The 20,022-nt window shown below is 40.3% G+C and overlaps 2 protein-coding genes across 2 annotated transcripts in view; one reads left to right on the top strand and one right to left on the bottom strand.

Annotated features, from left to right (window-relative positions):
* The window catches only part of ARMH4 (armadillo-like helical domain containing 4), a 301,177-nt gene that overhangs the window by 197,721 nt on the left and 83,434 nt on the right, over positions 1–20,022 (bottom strand). The gene's annotated exons all lie outside the window — the stretch shown is intronic.
* ACTR10 (actin related protein 10 homolog) overlaps positions 3,140–20,022 on the top strand; it is a 36,011-nt gene continuing 19,128 nt past the window's right edge. Inside the window, exons 1-7 of the mRNA XM_025393065.1 lie at positions 3,140–3,434; positions 5,996–6,068; positions 10,977–11,059; positions 12,057–12,165; positions 14,373–14,479; positions 16,670–16,738; positions 17,874–17,953. Of these exons, the coding sequence (XP_025248850.1) occupies positions 3,358–3,434; positions 5,996–6,068; positions 10,977–11,059; positions 12,057–12,165; positions 14,373–14,479; positions 16,670–16,738; positions 17,874–17,953 (598 nt within the window). The 5' untranslated portion in view covers positions 3,140–3,357. The remainder of the gene's footprint in view (positions 3,435–5,995; positions 6,069–10,976; positions 11,060–12,056; positions 12,166–14,372; positions 14,480–16,669; positions 16,739–17,873; positions 17,954–20,022) is intronic.

Raw genomic sequence — 20,022 nt, forward strand, 5'->3', positions numbered from 1 at the left:
AAGCGGGTGCATCACTTGAAGTCAGGAGTTGAGACCAGCCTGGCCAACATGGCAAAACCCCGTCTCTAGTAAAAATACAAAAAATTAGCCAGGCATGGTGGCAGGTGCCTGTAATTCCAGGCACTATCTACTTGGGAGGCTGAGGCAGGAGAATCGCTTGAACCCAGGTGGCGGAGGTTGCAGTGAGCTGAGATCGTGCCACTGCACTCCAGCCTGGGCGACAAGAGTGAAACTCCATCTCAAAAAATAATAATAAAATAAAAATAAACAAGAAGAGAGAAATTTGTTCCGCAGAATACAGAATAAAAAAAAAAAGAAAAACAAGAAAAAAGGAGGGAAATCGACACAGAGACAAACACAGAAGGAAACTCATGTGAAGACACAGGGAGGAGTACATAATGTGAAAACTGCAGAGGCACAGGGAAGAAGGCCAAGTGATGACAGAGGCAGAGATTGGAGTTGTGTATCTAGAAACAAAGGAACATCAAGGATTGCCAGCAACCACCAGAAGCTAGGAAAAGGCAAGAAAGAAGGTCGGGCACGGTGGCTCACGTCTGTTATCCCAGCACTTTGGGAGGCTGAGGCTGGCGGATCACCGGAGCTCAGTAATTCAAAACTAGCCTGGGCAACATGGTGAAACCCCTCTCTACAAAAAATACAAAAACTAGCCAGGCAAGGTGGCACACGCCTGCAGTCCCAGCTACTTGGGAAGGTGAGGCAGGAGAATAGCTTGAGCCCAGTCTGGAGTGCAGTAAGCCAAGGTTGCACCACTGCACGCCAGCCTGGATGACAGAGAGAGATTCTGTTTAAAAAAAAAAAAAAAAAAGGCCGGGTGCAGTGGCTCACACCTGTAATTCCAGCACTTTGGGAGGCCGAGGCGTGGTGGTACATGCCTGCAATCCCAGCTACTAGGGAGGTTGAGGCAGGAGACTCGCTTGAACCCAGGAGGCTGAGGTTGTGGTGAGCCGAGACCACGCCATTGCACTCCAGCCTGATCCACAAGAGCGAAACTGTGCCTCAAAAAAAAAAAAAAAAAAAAAAAAAAGGCTGGGCTGGGCGCGGTGTAATCCCAGCACTTTGAGAAATCAAGGCAGGCGGATCACCTGAGGTTATGAGTTTGAGACCAGCCTGGCCAACATGGTGAAACCCCATCTTTACTAAAAATAAAAAAAATTAATAAAAATAAAAATAGCCGGGTGTGGTGACAGGCGCCTGTAATCCCAGCTGCTCGAGAGGCTGAGGCAGGAGAATCACTTGAACCCGGGGGACAGACGCTGCAGTGAGCTGAGATCGAACCTGGGCAACAGACCGAGACTCCAGCTCAAAAAAAAAAAGGAAAAAAAAAGACAAGAAAGGATCTTCCTCAAGAGCCTTCAAAGAGGGCATGACCTTGCTCTTGCTGACACCTTGATTTCTGACTTCTCACCTCCAGAAGTGTGAAAGAATAAATTTTTGTTGCCTCAAACCACCATTTGTGGTACTTTGTTACAGCAGTCCCTAGGAAACAAATCCAGCTGGTGAGCTGTCATGGAAAACCTAGAATGGGTAATAACAACACTTCATCATTTCAATAGTTTCAGAAACATAATTCCAGATTGATCCTTACAAATACCTTGTGAAGCAGCAGAACAGTTTACCGATAAGGAAGTGGATGATCAGAGGTATTAGGGACTTGACAGAAAGTGGCAGAAACAGAATCTGAACCCAAGTGAGGGGTCCTATTCAAATACTCTGATCCTATTAAGCAAAAAATTTAATCTTTTCCCACGTTTCTTACAGTTTTCTTCCCCATCATAACTCCAACTTCATCCTCCTATCTCCAGCAATTTGCTTTCAAGGAGGATCACTGATCAGTAATTTGGACTTAAACATGAATTTTACTAATATCGCATTCCAAATTTCTGCATTGTTACGGCATTAGTTTTTGTTATGGAAATAGCTTATCCCCAACTACCCCACTAACTCTTGTTACCAACCATTGGAGTAGGGCCTTTTTTTTTTTTTTTTTTTTTTTTTTTTTTTTGAGAGAGACAAGCTCTCACTCTGTTGTTGCCCAGGCTGGAGTGCAGCGGCACAATCCTGACTCACTACAGCCTTAGACTTCTTGGGCTTAAGGATCCTCCCGCTTCAGCCTCCCAAAGTGCTGGGACTACAGGTGTGAGCCACTGCGCTCAGATAGTTGGGACCATCTTAATACAGTATAACCTCATCTTAACTTGATTGCATCTGCCAATAATCTATTTCCAAATAGGGTCACATTCTGAGGTTCCCAGTGGACAAGAATATTGGAGGGACGTTCAACCCAGTACATCCGCTAAATGTTGCTATTCCTCACCTATTTACCCTTCAACCTCTTTTCTTATTGTAGAGCCTCTCCTTTGACAGTCTTTTCCACTCCTATGCATAGATACAGTTAGAGCTAATATTTGCAGAAAAAAATATTTTCACAGAAAGCTGTGAACTGACAAAGATGTAAACAGTAATGTAAACGTTAAAAGTAACGACAAAAATAGCAATTACTTTTGCACCAACCTAATAGGGACCTTTGCTTCAATGCTCCTTCTACTAAACCATCCCGACCGCTCCTCCATAGATAGATTCAAGATTCACGATGCTACTTTAGCTTAATTCTGGAGTAAAATAAAAACTTTCAGAAAGACTACTAACTAAAGCATGGTCTGTACGTATTATTCTCTAAAGCATCAGTAGCATAGGCTTTGCAATTAGGAAGTCTGCGGGTTTGCTCCTGGCTCTGCCGTGGGACGCCGGGAAAGTTAATCTCTCTGAGCGTCGGTTCCCACGGATGAGAAAACACATATTCTTGGTATTTCTTGAGAAGATTAAATATTAGGCAAAACGCCTAGCACAGAATAGGGGCTCAGCATCTTTTGCCCCCCAAGAGCGTGAATCAGAGCTTCGGGTTTGCGTCGTCTCTCGGGGACCCCTGCGCCGCCAGGTCCTCAGGGACCTTTTCACAGTGCGCTGAGACCGAACCTCTTCACAGCCGCGCGTGGGTGCGGCTTTGGGGCGTGGTGGGCGGGAATGACAGGGAGGCCGGCTCCGCCCCCTCGGGGCGCCCGGCGCGCCTGATCGCCGCGGCCTCCGCACACCCGCACTCGGATTCCCGCCTGCCAGCGCCTCTTTTCCCCTAGTCCTGGAGACGGCCGCACCTGCGAGTTTTGGTCCAACGCGGGGTGAGGCACAGCCTGGGACAGCCCGGGTCCGGCGCGCCGCCGCCGCTCGTGGCCCCCGCCGTCGCCGTCGCCCGAGCGCCAGAGCCCCGGCCCCGCCCCCCGAGCGTCGAAGCTTGTTCGCGGCGGAGGCTGCGACCCTCTTCTCTCAGTCTTCCTTCCTACCATGCCGCTCTACGAGGGCCTGGGGAGCGGCGGAGAGAAGACGGCGGTCGTGATCGACCTGGGAGAGGCCTTTACCAAGTGAGTGGCTGTGACGCCAGCTGTGTTCGACCCGAGGGGAGGGCGGGTGGCCAAGCCTCAGGCACTGCCTGGGTCCTCATCGCCGACTCGCTGGGCAGCTCCGGGCCTTCCCTTTTCTTCAACCAGCGCCCTTGTAAATAACAACCCTTATTATTTCCTCCATGGGCAATGCGAATTCGAGGATCGGGGTCTGACTCCCAGAGAGGCCCAGGAAGCTTCGATTGAATTGCCCTCGTCGCCGCCCCTTGTCATCACCCCAAACCCAACAAACCCTTTGGAATCATCTGTGTAGGGGGTGACAACCGTGACCTAGACCCCGCTTACCCTGGGCTCATCAGATGAGGAAGGCAGCCAACGGCATGTAAATGTTCTATGACGAATTTCATCATAAAATATTGAACGGAGCTTATTTTGGTGCTGAAAATGCAAAGATGTTTAAGACAGGCTCCTCAAGAATTAGGGAGACTGGGCACATTAAGAGGTGAAACCCTACAGATAACACTCTGGAAATCCTTTGTTGGCTCCCCTAAACTCTAAGGTTGGATTTGACATGTTTTAAACAAACCAGCGTGTAAACACTAGAGAGGAGTTTCTCGACCCTTCGGATGGCATAGTTCTCTTTAATGGCTGGATGAAAACCTCAAATACACAAACCCTAAGATATTTACACACAGTTTCAGGGAATTGGCAGACAGTAATTGTGGTCCTGGGACTCCAGATTAAGAGTCTTTGTGATGGGCTCAACAGAGAGGGAAGTAACAGGCAATTACATTATATATGTGTTTATGAAAATGAAACATTTGAAAAATCTTTTTGTATCTCTAGACACTTCCTGACGTATAGTAGGTATTTAATAACTGTTTATTCACTAACTGTTTAAAAGAGCCTATTTAAAAATTGGACCTCAGGAACTCCAGAATTGGATTAAACATAGTCCTTGGTTAATGACATTCTCTTATTGTTTTATGCAAGACCCTTCCTTATGTATATTTTCTTATAAAAATTATTTTGAAAGCATAATAAACAATTTGAGGCTTCTATTCAAAGATAATTATTTTGGCCGTACTTGGAAGAAATAAGCAAAAAGCTATATTTGAATAATACAGCAGGAGGATGATAAGATAAATATATGAAGTAAAAAAAAGAAATTGAAGTCTAATGGCTTGCATTCTGAGATGTTTGAGGAGCACTGATGCAAGTAAACATGGAGATGGGAATAGGAGGAGATGAAGATAATTATTTGGGAATACGAGGAGAGCAGTACCAAAAACTAGACAGGACAAGAAGACAGGGTGTTAAGACTAAACTAGTATGATGATCATTTTTAGCAACGTTTTTAGCAAAATTTTGTTTTAGTAACATGAAACAAAACTGGAAATAGCTAAATACTCAAGAGCATCGTTTTTAAAATAATGAAATATGCAGTTTTAAAAATGATACTGTAATCCCAGCACTTTGGAAAGCTGAGGCGGGCCAATCACTTGAGCCCAGGAGTTCGAGACCAGCCTGGGCAACATGAGGAAACCCAGCTCTACAAAAAATGCAAGCTTTAACCGGCCATAGTGTTGTGCCTGAAATCCTAGCACTTTGGAAGGCCAAGGGAGAAGGATCGCTTGAGCCTGGGAGACGGAGGCTGCAGTGAGCTGAGTTTGTGCCACTGCACTCCAGCCTGGGCGACAGAGCGAGACCTTGCCTCAAAAAAAAAAAAAAAAAAGGTGAAAATGATACCAATGAAGATTACGTTAATATGGGCAGAAGCTTACCATATGAATTAATTATGTATGAAGTGTGATTATAACTATGTCAAATATGTATGCATAATCATAAGAAGACTGAAAGTGAATACACCAATATGGGAGCTAACAATATTAGAATGATGGAATTATGAGTGATAGAGATGAATTATATGAATGAAGTCATATAATGTAGTACAGATTCAGAGTTGTAGATATGTCTTGCCTAAAATTCTGCTAAAATTAACAACTAGGAAAAAAGTTGGCCAGGCACAGTGGCTCACGCCTGTAATCCCAGCACTTTGGGAGGCCGAGGCAGGCAGATCACGAGGTCAGGAGATCGAGACCATCCTGGCTAACGTGGTGAAACCTCTTCTCTACTAAAAATACAAAAAAAAAATTAGCCGGACGTGGTGGTGGGTGCCTGTAGTCCCAGCTACTCGGGAGGCTGAGGCAGGAGAATGGCGTGAACCTGGGAGGCGGAGCTTGCAGTGAGCCTAGATCTTTGCCACTGCACTCCAGCCTGTGTGACAGAGCCAGACTCCATCTCAAAAAAAAAAAAAGAGTAAATGCTGCCCTAAAATATTACATTGGTTTTTTTAAGTATCACTAATTTGATAGAATTTTCTGTTAATACACAAGCATTAATAAATAGTATTAACTTATTAATTTTGTGGAGTGATTTTTTTTAATCCCTTTAAATACATCAGAGGTATTTTCAAATGTTATTGTGGCCATTGTTTTGAAATGAATACAGGGAAAATTGGTTTCTGTGACAAATATTTAAAAGAATATTATAAGTTGTTTCAATTTTCCATTTATTTGCAGGTGTGGATTTGCTGGAGAAACTGGTCCAAGATGTATAATTCCTAGTGTGATAAAAAGAGCTGGGATGCCTAAGGTATTTAAAAAAAAAACCAAATTAGCAAAATAAACTCGGTACTATAAAATATTTTAAAATATGACTTCAAGTAAGATTGATTAAAACAGTACCAAAGGCCGGGCGTAGTGGCTCATGCCTGTAATCCCAGCACTTTGGGAGGCCGAGGCAGGTGGATCACCTGAGGTCAGGAGTTTGAGACCAGCCTGGCCAAGATGGTGAAACCCTGTCTCAACTAAAAATACAGAATTAGCCGGGCGTGGTGGCACATGCCTGTAATCCCAGCTACTCGGGAGGCTGAGGCAGGAGAATCGCTTGAACCCGGGAGGTGGAAGTTGCAGTGAGCCGAGATCGCACCATTGCACTCCAGCCTGGGGGACAAGAGCGAAATTCCGTCTCAAACAAACAAACGAACAAAAACAGTACTAAATATATAATTTATGGCTATATTTCTAAGGAAAAGTTTTTCTTTTTAAATCAACTTTATCAAGGTCTAATTTTGCACACCATAAGTATATCATGTTGTACAACTACCACCACAGTCCACTTTTAGAATATTTTCATCACCCCAGTAAAATCCCTAATACCCATTTACAATTAAATCCTCATTGCTGTCCTCAGCCCATTAGGGTATACCTTCTGTTTCTATAGGTTTGTGTTTTGTGTACATTTTATGTAAATGGAATCATATATCAAGAGAAAAATTTTAATCTCTGTAAAATACTTTTATAAGTCTTATAACCACTGAATTATTTTATTCTTATTTAGAACATATCAGATATGTATTCCCTTATTTATAGTTTCAAAACCCAAAGAATTTTGAAAATAGACTTTTAAAAAGTTTCTTGCCACAGCTAGAAATTACAGATTTAAGTACAGATTTAATCTCATGGCAGATTAGAAATTACAACCAGTAGAAGGAATGATTTTGCATGCTATAAAATTCACTTGTTAAAAAATGAGACGTAGCTGTTACCATGGTAACATTATATATGCATTTCAGAAAATACCTTTGTTCTGCAAAATGGTACATTTTTAAAAAGCAAAACAAAACAGGCTTATGGGAAAAATAAGATTGAGGTAGACCATACAAAACCTGTGTAACTTTGTAATCAGAGTACTAGCAAAAACAATAATTGATGCCTCCACAACATTTGAATAGGATTGGCAGGCAGGTGAGTGTGGCTGGAGGCTATCTTAGGGAATATTAAAAATAAAATCATGGGCCGGGCACAGTGACTCACGCCTGTAATCCCAGCACTTTGGGAGGCCGAGGTGGGCAATCACGAGGTCAGGAGATGGAGACCATCCTGGCTAACACGGTGAAACCCCATCTCTACTAAAAAAAAAAAACCCCAAAAATTTAGCCAGGCGTGGTGGCAGGTGCCTGTAATCCCAGCTACTCAGGAGGCTGAGGCAGGAGAATGGCGTGAACCTGGGAGGCAGAGCTTGCAGTGAGCCGAGATTGTGCCACTGCACTCCAGCCTGGGTGACAGAGCGAGACTCCATCTCAATAAAATAAAATAAAATAAAATAAAATACAATTTTGGAGGTGGTGTGCACCTGTAGTCCCCAGCTACTCGGGAGGCTGACGTGGGAGGATCACTTGAGCCCAGGAGGTTGAGGCTGCAGTGAGTCAAGATTGCACCACCGCACTCCACCATGGGCGGCAGAGTGAGAACCCTGTCTCAAAAATAAACAAATGAAAATAAAATGAAGTCATGGATTGAAAATGTTAGCCAGTGGGTTCTGATTCAGTGCAGATGATAGCAAGCTCTGAGCCAGTGGGACTGTTATTAAGTAGCGACTAGGAGAAAATGCAACCCAATAGAGTCATGGATCCACTTTGAGGCAAGAATTGCTGGTGTAGGGAGTTATTTAAGCTTCTTTTATGAATAGATCTGGAAGCATTATCTACCTATGTGATAACTGAGTTGATAACTTTCTTTTTCTTGATGAAGGTTATAATTCTAATTTTAGCTTGTCTAATATTAACTAATACAACTATAACATTATTCTGACATTATTTCGTTTTTTAGCAATCACATATAAGCATATTTGGTTTTATAAAAACACATGTTGACCAGATGCAGTGGCTCATGCCTGTAATCCCAGCACTTTGGGAGGCCAAGGCGGGCGGATCACCTGAGGTCGGGAGTTCGAGACCAGCCTGACCAACATGGAGAAACCCTGTCTCTGCTAAAAATACAAAATTAGCCGGGCGTGGTGGCACATGCCTGTAATCCCAGCTACTCGGGAGGCTGAGGCAGGAGAATCGCTTGAACCCGGGAGGTGGAGGTTGCGGTGAACCAAGATCGGCCATTGCACTCTAGCCTGGGCAACAAGAGCGAAACTCCGTCTCAAAAACAAAAAAACAAACAAAAAAACAAACACAACTTATAGCAGAATAGACAAGACCAGCAGTTTATATCAGCAGTTTATATTTGGCATTGACATACATCAGAAATTTTTTTTTTTTTTGAGATGGAGTCTCGCTCTTTGCCCAGGCTGGAGTGCAGTAGTGCAATCTCGGTTCACTGCAAGCTCTGCCTCCCGGGTTCATGCCATTCTCCTGCCTCAGCCTCCCGAGTAGCTGGGACTACAGTCTCCTGCCGCCATGCCCGGCTAAAATTTTGTGTTTTTTAGTAGAGATGGGGTTTCAGCGTGTTAGCCAGGATGGTCTCAATATCCCGACTTCGTGATCCGCCCGCCGCAGCCTCCCAAAGTGCTGGGATTACAGGTGTGAGCCACCGCACTTGGCCCAGAAATCTTTTTAATTATACTTGATTAAGGAATCATTTCATCGATTTAAAAATTTTCTGCAAATCCTTGGACGAGCCAGAAATACGGTAGATATTGGCGGTTTGATGTTCGAAAATGTGTTGGAAGCCGGGTATGGTGGCTCACGCCTGTAATCCCAGCACTTTGGAAGGTAGAGGTAGCCAGATCACTTGAGGCCAGGAGTTTGAGCCTAGCCTGGCTAACATGGTGAAACCCCATCTCTACTAAAAATACAAAAATTAGCCAGGTGTAGTGGCAGGCACCTGTAATCCCAGCTACTTGGGAGGCTGAGGCAGGAGAATCGCTTGAACCTGGGAGGTGGAGGTTGCAGTGAGCTGAGATCACACTGCTGCACTGCACAATTGGCATTACTGTATTACCAGATAGATTTCTGACTGGATTAGACCCTGTACATTCTTGTTGCCACTTTTCTTAGTGCTTTGAGCTTTTTTATATATATATATGTATGTATACACACACACATATAAGGATATATACACACACACACACACATATATATATATATATTTTTTTATTTGAGATGGAGTCTCGCTCCATCACCCAGGCTGGAATGCAGTGTCGTGATCTGTGTTCACTGCAACCACCTCCTCCTGGGTTCAAGCAATTCTCCTGTCTCCGCCTCCCAAGTAGCTGGGATTAGAGGCATGTGCCACCATGCCCGGCCAATTTTTTTTTTGTATTATTAGTGGAGACGGGGTTTCGTCATGTTGGCCAGCCTGGTCTCGAACTCCTGACCTCAGGTGATCCTCCCGCCTTGACCTCCCAAAATGCTGGGATTACAAGCGTGAGCTACCACACCTGGCCAAGCTTTTATCTTCATTTACAAAGATAGATACATAAAAAATTATTTATATTTGACTGTATATGGTTTGGAATCTTTAAGTCACATAAAATCAAGAAGTTAGGCTGATGGTCCTTCTTTTGAAAGAGTAAATGAAGAGAGGTCTGCCAATGATGCATCAGAGTACTTAGAGCTTTTGAGGATCATAATAAGTGAAGCCATTGTTATATATTAGCATTGACTTAGCACTCATGACTTGGTAATTCGTGTGTAGGCTGCTTTTGTGTTAATGGTGTTTGTTGTCATTTTTATCACACGTATTTATGAACAACCTACCATGTACGTGGAGTGGAGCTGTAAGCAAGCCAGAAATAGTTCTTGTGCATGGAGCTTATAGTCTAGCAGAAAGGGGGACATTTTACAAGTAATTAAGTGTGGCGATGCTGATTTTTTTTTTTTTTTTTTTTCTTTTTTAGACAGGGTCTCACTCTGTCACTCTGGCACGATCTTGGCTCACTGCAGCCTCTGCCTCCCTGCAACCTCCACCTCCCGAGTTCAAGCGATTCTCCCACGTCAGCCTCTGGAGTAGCTGGGACTACAGGTGCATGCCACCATGCCTGGCTAATTTTTATATTTTTAGTAGAGACAGGGTTTCACCATGTTGGCCAGGCTGGTCTTGAACTCCTAGCTTCAGGTGATCCACCCACCTCGGCCTTCCAAAGTGCTGGGAATTTTGTTTGTTTGTTTTTTGAGACGGAATCTGGTTCTGTTGCCCAGGCTGGAGTGCAGTGGAGCCATCTCAGCTCACGGCAGCCTCCTCCAGAGTTTTCAAGTGATTCTCCTGCCTCAGTCTCCGGAGTAGCTGGGACTATAGGCATGCGCTACCATGCCTGGCTAATTTTTTTATTTTAAGTAGAGACAGTGTTTCACCATGTTGGCCAACTTGGTCTCGAACTCCTGACCTCAAGTGATTGACCCACCTCAGCCCCTCAAAGTGCTGGGATTACAGGCATGAGCTACCACACCTGGCCTCAATGCTGAGTTTTATCAGTCAAGCCAAAATGATAACTCAGATGTTATCTGAGTGATAGCATGTGAGCAAAACTCTTTACTTCCTATGAACACACACTTCCATTACCACAGACTAAAACATTCTGCCATCTTAGACATTCCAGTTCTTAAGGATTCCTAATTTAAGAGATTATTGCATATTTAATTTTTGTAATCTCAATACAAATTGCTTTTAATTTATTCCCAGAAAACTCATTAGTAAATAATTACATTTTAATCTTAATTTGAGATGATTTTATTAATATAAATTAATAAATCATTTTAATTTTTTACAGCCTGTCAGAGTTGTTCAGTATAATATCAATACAGAAGAATTATATTCCTACCTAAAGGAATTCATCCACATACTATATTTCAGGTAAGAGACATTTTGTTTTCTAACTTTTATGATTAGATAGATTTTCCTAATGCCATAGTGATAATTGGTTGTATTACATCTGAGGCACCCTCCCCAAAAAAATTGACTTCTATTGCCATTTTTGCATGCTTATTTTCAAACTTTTCAAAAATATATTTGAAGACTAGAAAACTGGCAGACTTAAGGAAATATTAAAAATGAAATGTTCATTAATGAAGTGAACTGATAATTAAATTATTCTACATTCATACAGTGAAATACCATGCAGCTATTAAAAAAGAGTTCTGCATCTGTATGTAGTAGAACAGGAAGGTACTACTTCCTGTGTGTGGTGTGTGGGATATATTGATAAGTGAAATAAGCAAGTTAAAGAACCACATCTATAGAATGAGTATTTCTGTTAAAACATACCCCCATACATTCATAAGAATGAAAAAAATATATAAACGTCTATCAGTGGTAGTTCTGGGTAGTAGGAATATAAGGTTCTTGTATTATGCAGGTTTCACATGTCATAATATTTGGAGCTTTGTGAGCATATACTACTGTAACCTAAAATAAAGAAAATATCACCAGGTGCTGTGGCTCACATCTATAGTACCAGCTACTCGGGAGACTGAGATCAGGGGATGGCTTGAACCCAGGAGGCCGAGGTTGCAGTGAGGTGACATTGCACCTCTTCACTCCAACTTGGGCAACAGAGCCAGATCCTGTCTCAAAAAAAAAAAAATCTATGTAATGGCTCAAGTTGGTAATCATAGTAGGCTATAATTTTAGGTTTCTGAGATAAGTTAATGAAGTTCCTAGTACATTGCACGGTATGTAGTAAGAGGTCAGAAATGTTATCTTTCTGGGGTAATAAAATGAAGATGTCTTTTTGTGATAAAGTATCTTAAGCTAAGGTAGTACAGTTTCACTATTCTTAACAAATTGTATGACTTACCAAAATGAATAAAAACTTTTACTTATTTTTAAAGCCAAAACTGTCACTTTTCAGGCATCTATTGGTGAATCCCAGAGACCGCCGAGTTGTGATTATTGAGTCGGTATTATGTCCTTCTCACTTCAGAGAGACACTCACTCGTGTTCTTTTCAAGTATTTTGAGGTACCTGTCTTTATGTCAAATAAGTAAATTGCTTTTGAAATAAAAAGAGAAGCAGTAAAAGTCTTACTAGTTTTTAGGGAATCTTTCTTCCCTTTTTTTTTGTTGGTAGGTACTCAAAACTTAAACTAATAAAAGCCCTCATATTTTGTCTCTTTTATTTTATATGTCACACAGTGTAGTTGGGGAACCAGATGACAGAAGATTCTTCAAATTGGCCATTTATTTTCTTCCTTTGTGTGGTTATTTCATGCTTTAGCATTTCATCCAACACTTACATAATTGGAGATTTCTTTTTATTACTGTTTGTTATTTATTTTAATATAGGTTTTTCTATTTGGGGACTTTTTTTCAGAATTAGAAGGTATATTCTGTGCTGTGGACTTTGTGATGTGTTTCTTCCAGATCTTTCTAGCTTCCATTGTTTAGTTATACTGTTCTGAATTTTGTCATTTTAGGCTTCAAATTCCTTTGAAATGGAATATTCAGTGTCTCCTTTTGAGTAAGTCGGTAATGCCAGGGATGAGACTTACCTCATGATATAAGTAGTATTACCTGTAGCTTTGATTTTATAGGAGTTGAGATTATTTTATGACCAAGAATATGTTTTAAGATTAGTATATTTCATAGACCAGGATCTTAATTATTCAAATTTTTTTAAATCTCTGTCTTGAAATTTAGGTTTTATCAGCAAGGGAAAATGAAAGATTATATGTGTTAAGTATATAAGAAATTAAGCACATATAAATGTATTTTCATACATTCTACTGAATTCAAAACGTACCTAATACCAAAAATCACAATGTCTTTATGAGGTAAAGGCACTTAGTATTTCTAAGTTGTATTTTTGTAAAGCAGGTACAGGGAATCAGGTTGCATAGCCTCCAGTACTTAACTGATGTCATGAGTCCAGGAATTTCATTTGCAGTAGGGAGAACATAAAGCAAAACAAGAAGTTGTGTCAGCTGTTATCTGAATAAAGTGGAATATTCTCTGTATTTATAATTAGAGTTTGTGTTAATATCCTTATCTTCTATATGACTGGAATACCTGCTTTATCTATTTAGATAAGGGAAATATAGCCATTATTTTGTCTGCCATTCAATTATGATGGACTCTCATATTTTCATTGAATATCTAGTATTTGGGATGCGACCAGATCTGGCAAATTCTTACTGAAAAAAATGTCGCACAGAGCCAGCTATTTGTATATTTTGTTCTTTGGTTTAACTTTAACTGCCAATTATAGTTCAATTAGCCAGACGTGGTGGCATGCATCTATAGTCCCAGCTACTCAGGAGACTAAGGTGGGAGGATTGCTTGAGCCCAGGAGTTCGAGGCTGCAGTGAGCTGTGATTGTGCCACTGCACTCAGCCTGGGCAATGGAGCAAGACTTTGTCTCTAAGAAAAAAATAAAAATTTAAATAAAAAAGAAAAAGTAAAAATATGTAGTTTATATTATAAACTTTGCAAATAAAGACAATAAGGAATTTTTTTCTCTATTTTCATCTTAATGGTAAGGGCATCTCTCCATTTTTTTAATTTAGCATCTTCCTCTAAATTTATGTTTCTAGAACTCTTCTTTCTCTCTCTCTCTCTTTTTTTTTTTTTTGAGACAGAGTCTTGCTTTATTGCCCAGGCTGAAGTGCAATGGTGTGATCTCAGCTCACTGCAACCTCCGCCTCCTGGGTTCAAGCAATTCTCCTGCCTCAGTCTCCCTAGTAGCTGAGATTACAGGCAGATGCCATGACACCCAGCTCATTTTTGTATTTTTAGTAGAGACGAGATTTCACCATATTGGTCAGGCTGGTTTCAAACTCCTGACCTCAGGTGATCCACCCACCTCAGCCTCCCAAAGTGCTGAAATTACAGGCATGAGCCTCTGCGCCCGACCTCTAGACCTCTTCTTTTATCCCTTTCAATTTTCCCTTCCAAAAGAGGACAAGAATAAAGAAAAATGCCTCTTAATTATCATTTTGGAATGAAACAGTTGAGCTGTTTTTATTACAGTGTATTTTGGTTATTGAGTGAATTTATATAAATCAACAAACTAGTTCTTAATTACTCTCATAAGATGGTGGAGTAGGTATCACCATATAAGTTAATATAATGTTCCTGTGAATTTTTTCAATATATTTGAATATAAGGCAAATACCTTCAAATAATGACACTCATTCTGATTTTGTTGTTTTGATTTCATTATTTTCTAGGTTCCATCTGTCTTGCTTGCTCCAAGTCATCTGATGGCTCTTCTGACGCTTGGAATTAATTCTGCCATGGTCCTAGATTGTGGATATAGGGAAAGCCTGGTGTTACCCATATCTTTTTTGTCATCCAGCCAACTTTGGAGTTCTTACTCTACTTTAACTAAAATAATTAGGCTAATTACAAATGATTTGTATTGTACTGAACTATTTTGGGTTACTATGTACAAATATGAAATTCAATGTGGAAAAAGTTCACAGGATTGTAAGACTTAAATTTACTTTTTGTAGAAGTTACTATCATTTGGTCCCAGGATATACTCCAGGAGTATACCTCATGAATATTACGTTCAGTTTTTAAAAGAAAAATCAGGATGTGTCAAGTTGACTAGGATAGTCAAGTTTTAAGAAAAAAATCATACAAAGGGTAATTCGAGAAACTGAAATGAGAACATTCAATCCAGAAAGATTTCAGTAGCTGAAGAGCTCACTGGCGCCTGTAGTCCCAGCTACTCCGGAGGCTGAGGCAGGAGAATGACATGAACCCGGGAGGTGGAGCTTGCAGTGAGCCGAGATCGCTACTGCACTCCATCCTGGGCGACAGAGCGAGACTCCGCCTCAAAAAAAAAAAAAAAAAAGAAAAATGTATTTTTCTTTTCTTTTCTTTTTTTTTTTTTTAAATCTCGTTGGCTATCATGAAGGCAGTGTGCCTTAGTGTTTACAAGCTTGGGTTTTAGAATCAAATACACAATAAGTGCAGATCTCCAGTTATGCTTCTTACTACTTGGTCAGGTAGCTTAATCTCTTTGGGCCTCAGTTTCTTTATCCATAAATTGGGGATTATAATATTTCCATCTCATAGAAGAGTTGTGTTAGTTAAGTGATGTAATATATATAAAGTGTTTAGTATACATACGATTTGGCACAAGTAATTTTCTTAGTACGTGCTGTGATTTTTATGTCATTGACCATAGGTCGGAACTTACTAATAATTCAGGCTATCCCAGAATGGAATTACTGACCATATAAACTAGTACATTTCTTTCCATTATAAATATTTAAGCGGAGTATAGATAAGCATCTCTTAGAATTGTCCTAGTGGACATTGCTTTATTGTAAAGGATGTTGATGTGCATGAATGTAAGACTCTTGCAATTTTGAGATCTACGTGTATATTAGAAAAAATATTCATGGAAGGAAATTAAGAATCATTAACTTCTAAGGAATTTAATCAAGCAGTAGTGTTTTTTAGTATAAAGTATTTTGTGTTTAATTCTTAACCGTGCAACATGAGTAGTAGTATTCTCATTATATAAATGATAATATTGAGAGTTGGGATGGGTAGTTGACTCCTCTTTTTATGAACATGTAGCCAGGATATAAACCCATGTCTGTTTCCAAAGCTGATGCTGTTACCAATATACTTAGCAAACACACAGTAAATAGTTTACTTCCCTCGGCTCTGTCCTGTAGAAATATAATGTGAGCCATGTATGTAATTTAGAGTATTCTAGGCTGGGCGCCATGGCTCACACATGTAATACTAGCACCTTGGGAGGCTGAAGTGGGCAGATCACCTGAGGCCAAGAGTTTGAGACCAGCCTGGCCAACTGGTCAAAACCCCATCTCTACGAAAAATACAAAAATTAGCCGGCTGTGGTGGCACATGCCTGTAATCCCAACTACTTGGGAGACAGGCACAAGAATCACTTGAACCTGGGAGGTGGAGGTTGTACTGAGCCGAGATCGCACCACTGTACTCCAGCCTGGGCTACAGAGCGAGACCCTGTCTCAAAAAAAAGTAAATAGAATTTTCTAAGAGCCACATTTTAAAAGGCACAAGAAAACATGAAATTAATAGTATATTTTATTTAACCCAATATATTCAAAATACTCTAGTATTCCATCAATACAAAAATTATAATGAGGTATTTTAGTGGGGTTTTTTGGTATTAAAACCTTCTAAATTTGGTATGTAGTTTAGTCTTAGAGCACATCTCAATTCAGACTAGCCATATTTCACATATTAAGTAGCTACATAGGCCTAGTGGCTGCTTTTATCAGATGCCCCAGCCGTAGCTAATGAATTGTGCGTGGTCATGTGCATATGCGTATTTTTATTGTTTTCTTTGATGAAGAATATGAAAAAAACTTACTCTTTGATTTTTCCGTAACTATGTTAAAAATAAGAAATAAAAATTTGTCACTAAAGCATATTTAGAACAATACTGCAGAAGGTGAGGAAAATATCAAGGAAACCACATTTTATCTCGTAAAATAGTAGTATCCTTGACTACTCTATAGATATATGAAGGAATCCCAGTTCTAAATTGTTGGGGAGCACTACCCCTAGGAGGAAAAGCTCTTCACAAGTAAGTTTCTTGGAATTTAACATATTCATTTCACCTGTGTCACAAAAACAGTTGCTAATCTGTTTGTTGATCAGTGATCAATAGAGGGCTTGTGATAAATGGACAGTGAATTTTATTTATTCCACCCTCTATTAGCTTCAAGTATATTGATTTTTAAAGAATAAGCCAGTTTTTTTAATTTTTAATTTTTGTGGGTACATAGTAGGTGTATATATTTATGAGGTACATGGGATGTTTTGATACAGGCATGCAATGGGAAATAAGCACATCATGGAGAATGGGGTATCCATCCCGTCAAGCATTTATCCTTTGAGTTACAATCTAATTACACTCTTTGCATGATTTTAAAATGTACAGTTAAGTTATTGTCTATAGTCACCCTGTCGTGCTATCAAATATAGGTCTTATTGTTTCTATTTTTTTGTACCCATTAATTAACCTCACCTCCCATTTATCCCTCCACTATCCTCCCTGGCCTCTGGTAGCCATCCTTCTACTCTCTATGTCCATGAGTTCCATTGTTTTGCTGTTTAGATCCCACAAATAAGTGAGAACATATAATATTGGTCTTTCTGTGCATGGCTTATTTCACTTAACGTAATGATCTACAGTTCCATCAGTGTTGTTGCAGATGACTGGATCTCATTCCTTTTTATAGCTGAATAGTACTCCATTGTGTAGGCGTGAGCCACCGCGCCTAGCAAGAAGATCATTCTTATTTAAATCATAATAATTGGGCTGGGTGTGGTGGCTCACGCCTGTATTATCCCAGCACTCTGGGAGGCCGAGGCAGGTGGATCACCTGAGGTCAGGAGTTTGAGACCAGCCTGGCCAACATGGCAAAACCCTATCTCTACTAAAAATACAAAAATTAGCTGGGCATGGTGGCGGGTACCTGTAATCCCAGCTACTCGGGAAGCTGAGGCAGGAGAATCACTTGAACCCAGGAGGTGGAGGTTGCAGTGAACCAGGATTGCGCCACTTAACTCCAGCCTGGGTGACAGAGTGAGACTCTGTCTCAAAAAAAAAAAAAAAAAAGCATAATAATTTATTATGTAGTTAAAAGTATGAAATAAGAAAAGGATATCAGTTTCAATATTTTAATTCCAGTAACATTTTTTTTTTTAAATTTCAGAGAGTTGGAAACTCAACTATTGGAACAATGTACTGTTGACACAAGTGCTGCTAAAGAACAGAGCCTTCCCTCAGTGATGGGTAAATTCATTTTAATTGGTTTAGGAGTGATTTACACTCTATTTTTATCTCTTCAACTTATATTTTAGTCTTTGCTCCATTGCATGATTATTCTCTTTTCTCCCCATGCCTCTCTGATGGCACTGCTTCAACTATAAGCTCGTTGAACTTTTAATCACCAAATTCAATAGTTTGATTTTAGTCATCCTGTCCAGAACTTTTGACACTGTGGATCATCATGTACTCTTGAATGCTTTCTTCTCCTTGGCTTTCAGGATTCTTTTTTTTAGTAGTTGTCTATTACTTCCCCAAATAGTCCTCTGGCTTCCTCTGCTCTTGCTTTCTCTACTGGTATTCCACTAGGGATCTAGTGTTTGTTCCTTCTTTTTCTCTGCTGGCTTTTTAAATGTGATCTTACCTACTCCCACAACTTCTGCATCTGCATGCTGTTGATTCTCAAATGTGTCACTGGGCCTGATCCTTCTTCTGAACTTGATATTCATATTTCCAACTGATTATTAGAGACTGTGTATGTCTCTAGGCACTTCAAACTTAAGTTTTCCAAAAGTGAACACATTATGTCTTTCCTCAAATTCATTTCAATTATTAGATAAAGATAATAACATCTTCCTTGTCTCCCATTTTACAAAACTTTAAGTTATTATAGCCTTTCAGTTCTTCAGAAATCTCAGATCTCATTTTTCTTTTTTTTTGACCTTCCACACCATTGAACACCTGAGAGCAAAGACATTGTTTTAATCTAGGCCCTCATTTCTTGCTTAGATTATTACAGAAGCCTACTCTCTGGATGGATTCAGTCTATTTCACACTGTTGCCAGGAATAACTTTCCACAAAATTTTTTTTTTTTTTTTTTAAGTTCCAGGGTACATGAGCATAACGTGCAGGTTTGTTACATATGTATACTTGTGCCATGTTGGTGTGCTGCACCCATCAACTCATAAGCACCCATCAACTCGTCATTTACATCAGGTATAACTCCCAATGCAATCCCTCCCCCCTCCCCCGTCCCCATGATAGGCCCCGGTGTGTGATGTTCCCCTTCCCAAGTCCAAGTGATCTCATTGTTCAGTTCCCACCTATAAGTGAGAACATGCGGTGTTTGGTTTTCTGTTCTTGTGATAGTTTGCTAAGAGTGATGGTTTCCAGCTGCATCCATGTCCCTACAAAGGACACAAACTCATCCTTTTTTATGGCTGCATAGTATTCCATGGTGTATATGTGCCACATTTTCTTAATCCAGTCTGCCACTGATGGACATTTGGGTTGATTCCAAGTCTTTGCTATTGTGAATAGTGCCGTAATAAACATACGTGTGCATGTGTCTTTATAGCAGCATGATTTATAATCTTTTGGGTATATAGCCAGTAATGGGATGGCTGGGTCATATGGTACATCTAGTTCTAGATCCTTGAGGAATCGCCGTACTGTTTTCCATAATGGTTGAACTAGTTTACAATCCCACCAACAGTGTATAAGTGTTCCTATTTCTCCACATCCTCTCCAGCACCTGTTGTTTCCTGACTTTTTAATGATTGCCATTCTAACTGGTGTGAGATGGTATCTCATTGTGGTTTTGATTTGCATTTCTCTGATGGCCAGTGATGATGAGCATTTTTTTTGTGTCTGTTGGCTGTATGAATGTCTTCTTTTGAGAAATGTCTGTTCATATCCTTTGCCCACTTTTTGATGGGGTTGTTTGTTTTTTTCTTGTAAATTTGTTTGAGTTCTTTATAGGTTCTGGATATTAGCCCTTTGTCAGATGAGTAGATTGCAAAAATTTTCTCCCATTCTGTAGGTTGCCTGTTCACTCTGATGGTAGTTTCTTTTACTGTGCAGAAGCTCTTTAGTTTAATGAGATCCCATTTGTCAATTTTGGCTTTTGCTGCCGTTGCTTTTGGTGTTTTAGACATGAAGTCTTTGCCCATGCCTATGTCCTGAATGGTACTACCTAGGTTTTCCTCTAGGATTTTTATGGTATTAGGTCTAACATTTAAGTCTCTAATCCATCTTGAATTAATTTTCGTATAAGGAGTAAGGAAAGGATCCAGTTTCAGCTTTCTACTTATGG

Source organism: Theropithecus gelada, chromosome 7b (genome assembly GCF_003255815.1).
Source record: "Theropithecus gelada isolate Dixy chromosome 7b, Tgel_1.0, whole genome shotgun sequence".
NCBI lineage: Eukaryota > Metazoa > Chordata > Mammalia > Primates > Cercopithecidae > Theropithecus > Theropithecus gelada.